Source organism: Chenopodium album, chromosome 20 (assembly GCF_948465745.1).
Source record: "Chenopodium album chromosome 20, dcCheAlbu1.1, whole genome shotgun sequence".
NCBI classification, from domain to species: Eukaryota; Viridiplantae; Streptophyta; class Magnoliopsida; order Caryophyllales; family Amaranthaceae; genus Chenopodium; species Chenopodium album.
Window position 1 is genome coordinate 41496147 of NC_137853.1, and position 10234 is coordinate 41506380.

General features: G+C 34.4%; 2 protein-coding genes across 2 annotated transcripts; both read right to left on the minus strand.

Moving 5' to 3' along the window:
* Positions 1-2814: 2814 nt before the first annotated feature.
* Positions 2815-4724, minus strand: LOC145598728 (putative DNA-directed RNA polymerase III subunit rpc6). Its single transcript, XM_081655113.1, has 2 exons — positions 4590-4724; positions 2815-3693 (listed from the first exon to the last, which is right to left on the minus strand). The coding sequence occupies exon 2, from the start codon at positions 3646-3648 to the stop codon at positions 2926-2928; it is 723 nt and encodes a 240-aa protein (XP_081511239.1). The 5' UTR covers positions 3649-3693; positions 4590-4724; the 3' UTR covers positions 2815-2925.
* A 1013-nt stretch (positions 4725-5737) lies between these two features.
* LOC145599143 (uncharacterized) lies at positions 5738-6812 on the minus strand. Its single transcript, XM_081655553.1, has one exon. It carries the CDS (start codon positions 6782-6784, stop codon positions 5921-5923), a length of 864 nt encoding a protein of 287 aa, XP_081511679.1. The 5' UTR covers positions 6785-6812; the 3' UTR covers positions 5738-5920.
* Between the last annotated feature and the right edge of the window lie 3422 nt (positions 6813-10234).

Below are 10234 nucleotides of genomic sequence, written 5' to 3' on the forward strand. Positions count from 1 at the left end.
AATTGGGTCGGTGGAACCATCCAATATACCCTAAAACGGTCATTTTACCCGTTCACAACTTGAAGTGATTTCGTAAAAATCAATCCTACCACGGACGTTTATGACAACATATAAAGATCATATGTGGTTTCAAACGGAATTATATGACCCTGAGATGTATCCCTTAGGGTCTCAAGGCTTTTCGCCACCGGGCCTCAAAACCTCAAAATTTCATCAAAAAGCGTGGATTATAACCTTCAATTTTGTAATTTTGACCTTCTTTCGCCCGGAACTAAAAAATTTCAAGATGTTTACCATGGTCCCTAATATCCTCCGGGAGTACAATTGGGTCGGTGGAACCATCCAATATGCCCTTAAACGGTCATTTAACCCGTTCACAACTTGTAGTGATTTCGTAAACTCAAGCCTACCACGGACGTTTAGGACAACATATAATGATCATATATGGTTTCAAAAGGCATTATATGACCCCGAGATGTATCCCTTAGGGTTTCAAGGCTTTTCGCCACCGAACTCCGAAACCTCAAAATTTCCTCAAAAAGCATGGATTATAGCCTTCGATTTTGTAATTTTTTGACCTTTTTTTGGTCGAAAATAAAAATTGCCGAGATGTTTACCATGGTCCCTAATATCCTCTGGAAGTCAATTGGGTCGGTGGAACCATCCAATATGCCCTTAAACGGTCATTTTACCCGTTCACAGCTTGAAGTGATTTCGTGAACTCAATCCTACCATGTACGTTTATGACAACATATAATGATCATATATGGTTTCAAACGGCATCATATGATGCCGAGATATATTCCCTAGGGTCTCAACACTTTTCGCCACCGGACCCCAAAACCTCAAAATTTCCTAAACAAGTGTGGATTATAACCTTCAATTTTGTAATTTTTTGACCTTCTTTCGCCCGGAACTAAAATTTCCAAGATGTTTACCATGGTCCCTAATATCCTTCGGGAGTCCAATTGGGTCGATGGAACCATCCAATATGTCCTGAAACGGTCATTTTACCCGTTCGCAACTTGCACTGATTTCGTAAACTCAAGCCTACCATGGACGTTTATAACAACATATGATGATCATATATGGTTTCAAACGACATTATATGACCCCAAGATGTACCCTTAGGGTCTCAAAGCTTTTCGCCACCGGGCCCCGAAACCTCAAACTTTCATCAAAAAGCGTGAAATATAGCCTTCAATTTTGTAATTTTTTGACTTTTTTCGCCCGAAAATAAAAATTGCCGAGATGTTTACCATGGTCCCTAATATCCTCTGGGAGTCCAATTGGGTCGGTGGAACCATCCAATATTCCCTTAAACTGTCATTTTACCCGTTGACAACTTGTAGTGATTTCGTAAACTCAAGCCTACCATGGACGTTTATGTCAACGTATAATGATCTTATATGGTTTCAAACGACATTATATGACACCGAGATATATCCCCTAGGGTCTCAACACTTTTCGCCACCGGCCCCGAAACCTCAAAATTTCCTCAAAAAGCGTGTATTATAGCCTTTAACTTTTTAATTTTTTGACCTTTTTTCAGCCGGAAATAAAAATTTTCGAGATGTTTACCATGGTTCCTCATACCCTCTGGGAGTCCAATTGGGTCGGTGGAACAATCCAATATGTCCTAAAACGGTAATTTTACCCGTTTGCAACATACACCAATTTCGTAATCTCAAGCCTACCACGGACTTTTTATGACAACATATAATGATCATATGTGGTTTCAAACTGCATTATATAACCCCGAAATGTATCCCTTAGGGTCTCAAGGCTTTTCGCTACAGGACCCAAAACCTCAAAATTTCCTTAAAAAGCGTGGATTATAGCCTTCAATTTTGTAATTTTTTGACCTTTTTCGCCCGGAAATAAAAATTGCCGAGATGTTTATCATGGTCCCTGATACCCTCCGGGTGTCCAATTGGGTCGGTGGAACCATCCAATATGCCCTTAAACGGTCATCTTACTCGTTCACAACTTGCATTGATTTCGTAAATTCAAGCCTACCACGTACGTTTATGACAACATTTAATGATCATATATAGTCTCAAATGACATTATATGACCCCGAGATATATTCCTTAGGGTCTCAACAATTTTTTCCACCGGGCCCCGAAACCTCAAAATTTCCTCAAAAAGTGTGGATTATAGGCTTGCTACCTTGTGATTTAAATGAGCCTCAGCTTTTAAAATTACCTTTTATAATTTAGCGGTTTGATTACTTGGTTAGCATTTCATTAACTACAAAGTTTATAAGTTTACTAGCAACAAAGTTTACATGTTTACTTCTCTCTGACTTTCCCAGTAAATACGATTTACCCTCAAGTTATACATTTTTCATCCTATTTTAATCAAAAGTTCCCCCCTCAAACCTAAGTATGTTGCCTTTTACACTCCCCTAATTAAAGTTATAATCAACAAGACTCCACTATCTTAATCTTTTTATCCACCTCGTATACAAAAGACAAACTAGCGGATGGAGAGGGATTCGAATCCCTAGTATTCCTACAAATAATACTTCGGTTTTCAAGACCAACTTCTTCAACCGCTCAGATATCCATCCCCTTCGCCCGGCGTTATGCCTCTATTTCTTAGGCGTAAATACTTGATTTAACCCATGGCCCTATAAAACCACTCACAAACCAATGTCCATAGTCCATAGACCCAATAATTAATACCAAGTGTTACAAATTCTTACAGAGACAGAAATTTGCAACAATCACATACTTAAAGAGCATATGAGCATACATGTTAAATGATAATGTTTTCAACATGTATACCTTTCTTTTTTTGGAAAAAATATGTTGATAATGAAAATACTATCAATGCTTTTAAGAACATCTTCCTGCAAAAAATTGTTCTCATGTTCTAACTCTAGTACTAAAATTTTGAGGTAAATGAACAACTCAACTTTCAAAATTCCAACCATTTGGTATAGTATACACAGGTTACTGGGGAAATCACACCATCAGGAGCACAATGGTTTATTCGAGGACAAACACCACAAGGTATCATAGAGAAAGCTCCCACTTTAGTGCGTTGTGATTTGAGTTTGTAACAGTCCTCATTGATAGGAAACGATGCCAACTCCCCCATTCCATTGCCCTTCACTCTACTAATCTGCTTCTCCAAAACCAGATTATCAAGTATATCCTTCACCTGTTCGACCGTAAAATCAACTTGAAACACCCCTGTCATCTTAATCTCATGGCGCATTCCATCAGCTGTAGCAACCTTCTGCTTAGAAAGTCTTTGTAAACAGACGCGCTTCAAATTTACAATTAAATCCTCATCAAGCATACCCTCATGATACCATACACCACCAGTTAACTCCTTTGAGGGCTCAAACTCCATAGCCATGAGTCGCTTCTTCCCCTTGGCTTGAACATTAGGCACCTCTTTGATCATTTGCTTCAATTGGAGAGACTTAACACAGTTATCAATTGTCTTTGCGTTGGTGATGTTCAACTCTTTTCTTATGTCTCCCTTCCATATACCCATATCTCCCTTGCTTTTAATCAGATCATATACATTACGCTCATCAGCTGTCAACTCCTTTGATCCATCCGAACCTGGGCGTGGCCGCTTGAGGCCTGAAAGCCCTCCTCTTCCACTCATCCCTCCTCTTCCACTCATCCCTTAGAAATCAAACCTCACTACTGGAAGAAAATTGTATACTTCCTAAAAACAAACAAAAGCAGCAGAAAGATAAGTTCTATTAGGTCAAAAACTAAACCCTACAAAGCTACACCCTCATAATCAAATCAAAAGAATCAGCAACAATCATATTAACTAGTTAATAGAGAGTTCTCAAAATTCTTCATTTTTTTTTTTGTAATTCGTGCTTAAAATTTAACTTATTAAAAGGCCGAATGGGTTGAAGCACGCAAGCAATCATTGGCAAGCCAGTCGCAGAGCTAGGGCAAGAGGGGTGGTCAAAGAGAAAATGTACATTTATAAAGTTCCATCCCACAATAAAGGGGTAATGATCTTATGAACAACATCCTGCAACACATTCACAACCAAATATGAGCCGATTATCAAATTAAGCTCCTAAATTCCCCTCAAATTCTTCTCGCTTAAGAACATCAACATAAATAGCACATAGTAAAATCCTAGCAACAAAATTGAGGGTTACGAGCAATAATTTGCAACATATTCGCAATCGAATTTGACTCAATTATCAAATAAGGCACAAAAATCCACATCAAATTAATTTTGCTTAAGAACATCAACATAAATTGCACAATGCATCATTCTGGCAACAAAATCAAGGGTTATGAACAACAGCCTACAATACATTCGCAACCAAATTTGTCTCAATCATCAAATTAGGCTCCAAAAATAAAATTAAATTCGTCTCACCTAAGATATCAACGTCAATTGCACATAGCTAAATTCAATCAACAAATTTCGATCGTTTTATCGTTCATAGCATAAAGTAATTATAATCAGAAGTTCAATAATCCAGCCTCGAAGAACCCTAAATTGACTATACTGACTATTAAGTTAACGATAAACCCTAGATAGTGAAATTGAAATTCAATAACTTTTTTGGAAAAAGAAAAAGTTCTTACCTGAGAAGTTGCTTCAATGGAGGAGAGAAAGATCTGAAGCCACTTCAATGGAAGATTCAGAGTACGTACTTCAATGGAGGAGGGAGATGAGAGGGTACGGCATAATAAAACAGATAACTCCAAAAAAATGAAAACTTAGGAAAAGAAAATTTTATACGGAGGAATGTCAACCGTAGATCTAAATAATATCAACGATCAATATTCGTTTTTTTTTATTTTTATTTTTTATTTTTTTATTTTTAAGAATAGGGCTCTATTGGGCCGTAACCGACATGTCCTCCCAGCCGGGGTTAGCAGGGGCACTTTGAGAGTGGGGGGAAGGGCAAGAGAATTCACACCCCAAAGTGTCTCTAGTAGAATTTGTTCCTTCAACCTTATGGTTGTGAGGTACAAATTTTACCACTAGACCAAGCTATGTTTGGTAATATTCGATATTGGTTACGGAGCACTTTTTATACTCTCCATTTTATGGAATACAAAAATAACTCTAACAAACTAAGTTTGGTCTAGTGGAAATAAGAGTATAGAGAATCCCCACTAGTGACAATTTGGGGATGAGATATTCTCCCAAATTTGTTTAGCCCACTAGCCACTACCCTAGATCGGGTTGAACCGTGGAATTTTGCCTGATAGAGCTCTTCATCTTATCTAAAATATATTATGCTAATATAATGAAAAGATTTGTCATCTCCTCTAAAGAAGAAAGGTTTGTCATCACCACTAGAGAAACTTTAGGGTGGAATTTCGCCATCATTCCCTCTATTTGTCAAATGCATAACCTTGATTTTTAACATTCGTAATTGTGTTGGACGATGTGTTTTAAATTACTCGTAGGAAAGAAAATCAAATCAAAGTAACTATGTATTGTTGGTAATTGAAACTCTATCTGAAGCCAGAAGTTGGTTTTTCATGTATGATCACCTATACACCATTCTTGCAGTCTTGCTGTTGAAGCCTCATAATTCTTCTCTACGAAATATTGGCATATTATTGCCCTACCAACTATTGATCCAATTGCTTACCAGTAAGTCAGTAACACCAAATGCAGCTTTACCCTACATTTACTCTATCTAATTTTTTCAAATTGCATATTATATCGGACATAAAGAAATTTTTCTTTTGAGACGAAGGGAGTACGGAGTAGTATATGCAAGATCATCAATTGCCGATCAAGCTATAATCGGATCTGTATTACTTCATTTATATCACATTTACAACTTCTCAAAAAGATGTAATACATTATACAAGTTGAAAAACTTCCCACAAATATTTAAGGAAAAAAAATTAAAAACTATGAAAAAAAAATGTAGTCTTGAAATAGTTGACTTACATCAAACTTTATCTTCATCCTCTCTAATGAGCTCAATATTAGAATCTTGATCAATATTTGTTACTCCCCTTTTAAAAATAGTCATACCAAACCAAATAATTGACTTAATAATCCTAGCCATCCCAATTGCAACGGTCAAATAATACAACCACAACCCAAGAAAATCACCCAAACCAACTTTCATCATCATTTCCCTCTTAACCTCCACCACCACCACCAATGACTCAACCTCGTCTCGTAACCGCCACCACGACAACGCCCCGAAACAAGCGGCGAGGGCCCACCTCTCGGCCATCCTCTCTTGGCGGGCCCCACCGAAGATCGTGTCATCAACCACGGGCCTAACTATGGTCCTAGACCAATGGATCATGGTCTCATGTAGGCCCAAAAAGAAAACCAACTTACTCAACATGGACCTTTCATCACCAAACCCTGCCCCATCAACCCCTGCCTTAATAGTGGCCTCAATGCCTAGCCCTACACACACTTGTAAGGTGCATAGGAAGATCCACGCCGCGTGCACCCGGGGCCTAAATATAGGCCCTGGGTGCTCGCTTATTAGGCTAATACGGCCCGTTAAGGCATGTATTAACGCGGCTAAGCTAATAACGGACACAAGGGCGTGTAGGATGTTTGGATTAGTGTTTAAAAATAGAGAGAAAACAAGGGATTTCGGAGGCGAAATCGAGGCTAATGACAAGAGGTAATGAGCACTTGATAATCTTGCTAATAGCAAGAATGATAGAGGTAGTAAAAGGCTAAGAAGAGTTATGGAAATAGCATAAAATGGTTGCACCAAAAATGGGTAATTAACTATCTCAAATTTGGCTGAAATTGCCTTCTTTTTCCATAATTTCCAACCCATAATTTTATTTCTTGATGTTTCTAAGAAAAAACTAGAGTATTTGAAACAAACAGAAATTCACCTAGAATTTGTTGGGAATTTTGGATCAAAAGGAAGATTATATTGTAAAGTTTTTATATGAAATGAAGTTTGGTAAGGCAGCTGGTAAAAGTGGTTGCCACGATTAGATGTTAGTTGACTAAGAATCTTTAATCATATAATATAGTAATAATTAATATAAACGTAATTAAATAATTTGTAATATAAGTTGTATGTTGCATTGGTGTAATATTTGATTCATGATCATGGTTAGTTTTAATAATCATTAAATCATTTTGCATCATGTGATGCTTTACCAGCATTGTTGTTAACAACTTCTTATAAGGAAACAGAGTATTATTGTTAAATTATTTTAAAAGAATTAAAAAAAATAAAAGAATTGATTATGAATTGGATTATTATAACTTGATAACATCATCAATTATTAAAAATTATTAAGATATCCATCTGGATCAATTAAAGTGTGGCTAATGACAAAATATTATTTTTATTTTTTATTTTTATTGATCAATCATAGGCGTAATACACCAAAAAATAGGTCACATATACCACGCACATAAGATAAATTAAATGAATGAATAAATATACTCTGACTGACCCTCCTTTCATACTTATAGACTATACAAGTGTAAATATATATACCGACTATATTGTCATCTAAATTTCTACGTATTACACAAAAATAGTTTATGCGTGAATGATAAATCCTAATTGCACACCTTTCATTTATAATGATACAAATAACACGACAAACTCTTAATTATGAGGGGTGGGATAAATATAAACGTGCAGTAGTGTAAAGACTAATTTCGGATAAAGGGATTATATCTTATACTCCGTATGTCATATTCATAATCCAAATAACTGATTAATTAATTAGCAAAGTAGAAAAAAGATGTTTTGGATGTTGGCAAGTCACTAGCGAGCATTTAGTATTTGGTAATGCATAATTGAAAATAAGAATTCAATTAATTTAGAGACGTATTATGATATACATATACCTAAGGATGTGTCCAAAGTTTAAGAGATGACATTAATCATGCATGTAAATATATAATTTTTTTTTTTTTTATATAATTATGATTGAAAATTTGTAATTAGCTAAATAGTTAATTCTGGTTCCTCTATGCGTAATTACTGTGGTCCTGCAAAATGTCTTAATTATATTTTGTGTTTCTAAAGCTATTTGTTGGACGTTGATCTGGTTTTTGTGATCAACTTTATCCTAATAATTTTCATAATTATAAGCACGTGAAGTATTAAAATGATTTACAAAATATTGCTTTCTATTTTTTCATTTAATCGAAATACGAGTATTATAAATTGAGGAATATATAGGTTTTTCAACAGAAAGAAAACTATCCAAGAAATTCTTTTGCATTCTAGTTTATGTTTAGTTGTAAGGAAAAACTATAAATTATAAAATCATTGTTTAATAAAAAAGACATTCGTAACTTGAGTAGTACTTAAAACGAAAATTTGACCTTTGCTTGTTTAAACAGTCAAATCCTCTTTTCTCTTACATTACATGCTAAAGAATTAAAGATCACACATACATTAATCTTTCTTAAACTTGCACCAAACTGCGTCAACAAACAAATTAAAAACAAAAATCGAATAAATTAAATAATATGAATGAAACAAAAATAAAAAACAAAAACAAAAAATTTACACCAAACATACGATAAGAGGGTATCGATTTAATTGGATATATATGATCATATGTTGGGTGGACCAGCTTGTTGTTACTTGTTAATTAAATTATTGCTTAGAAAAATGTACGTATATTACACGAAATGATTATTTTTATTAATTGTTACAAGTTGTTTAATTATGTAGAATTGTAAGATTCCTCCTAATCATTCATATCTCCTAGATAAATATAGATTATAGATAGACTCCTTGTATTTACATGCATGATTAAATATGGGGTGAAACAAGTAGTGGGAACGAACTTGGTGACTTCAAACTTCTAAAGTCCAATCCTAATTAAATTAGTTCAAGTTCCCCAATTATCGTATAATAGTAAGATGGTTATAATTTAGAGTTTTAAATGAAACATACATGTGTGACAATATCCTTTGCAAAAGCTATCTCATATCCTAAAACACGTAAAATGGTTAAATAGTAATATTAAATTGTTGGCTAGCTTGTATATTTAATTTGTATTTGTATTTGTATTTAATTAGAGTAATTTATGCTCGAGAGAGATCAGTGTGCATTCTATAATTATTGTAGAAAGTCATAGTTACTTCAAAATTCTAATCTTAATAAAAGTCTCCAATAGCAACATGTTAACTACTTATCTACCATATTATCCCAATGTTTTCGCAATTAATACAATTAACATGATATGACATTACAAAAAGAGAACATTAATCCCAAACGAAGAGAGCATAATGCACCCTCTAACCCTTCTTTTTTTTAAAGTAGTCCAATTCTACTTTTTTTTTTTTTTTTGGTTTTTTTTTTTTTTATTCAAAATCAAAGTTGTAAATTCTTACCATCAAATTAAATATACTAAACAAATAGCTAGATTGAGTAGTTGCATTACTTTGCATGAATTTATGGAAGTATAGTTATTATATATATATAAGGAGAAAAAAGAAGGTGGGGTGGGCAAAGTAGCATAATAAGAGGTTATTGAGATAGGAATGTATATTGTGATATGATATTATGAGAATAATATCATATGAGATATTATGAGAATAATATCATATGACAATATACATTCCTATCTCAATATATTTTCCGATATTATCTCTAACAGAGGTGTTGTTATACAATAATTTTGTTGATTATATTATATATCAATTTATGTGATTTGACCGTTATATATACACACTCATTTTGTTCCAAAGAAAAAATAATTAGCAAATCAACCAAAAATAAATTGCTCTTATTATGGATGGTTCTTCTACTTCTACCTCTCTAAAACCGCAGAGAAGTTCAATGTCCGAAAATCAGGCCTCCAAAAAAAGGTGGGTTAGTTCTTAATTATTGTCTCTAATTATGATCTAAGAAGTTAATTAATTAACTTTTCTTCTTGCATGTAAGAAACATAAGCTATATAATGAAAGTTTATGCTTCTTAACACTGACTTTCTCGGGCTTTAGTTATCAAATGCTAGTTCAAATTACGCTATCAACATGTCAATTAATTCGGGACGAAATGAGTTTGTTTATGATGGTTTGTGCTAACTTATTGAATCATTTGGTATCAGGAAGCTAGAGGATGATGAGAAGATAGTAGTGAAAGTTAAGATTGAAGCAAAAAAGGGAGATCAACAACAAAACACCAATGGGCCTCCTTCTGATTCTTGGTCTTGGAGAAAATATGGACAAAAGCCCATTAAAGGATCTCCCTATCCAAGGTTATTTTGTAATAATGTACTCCGTAACTATTTTTCTT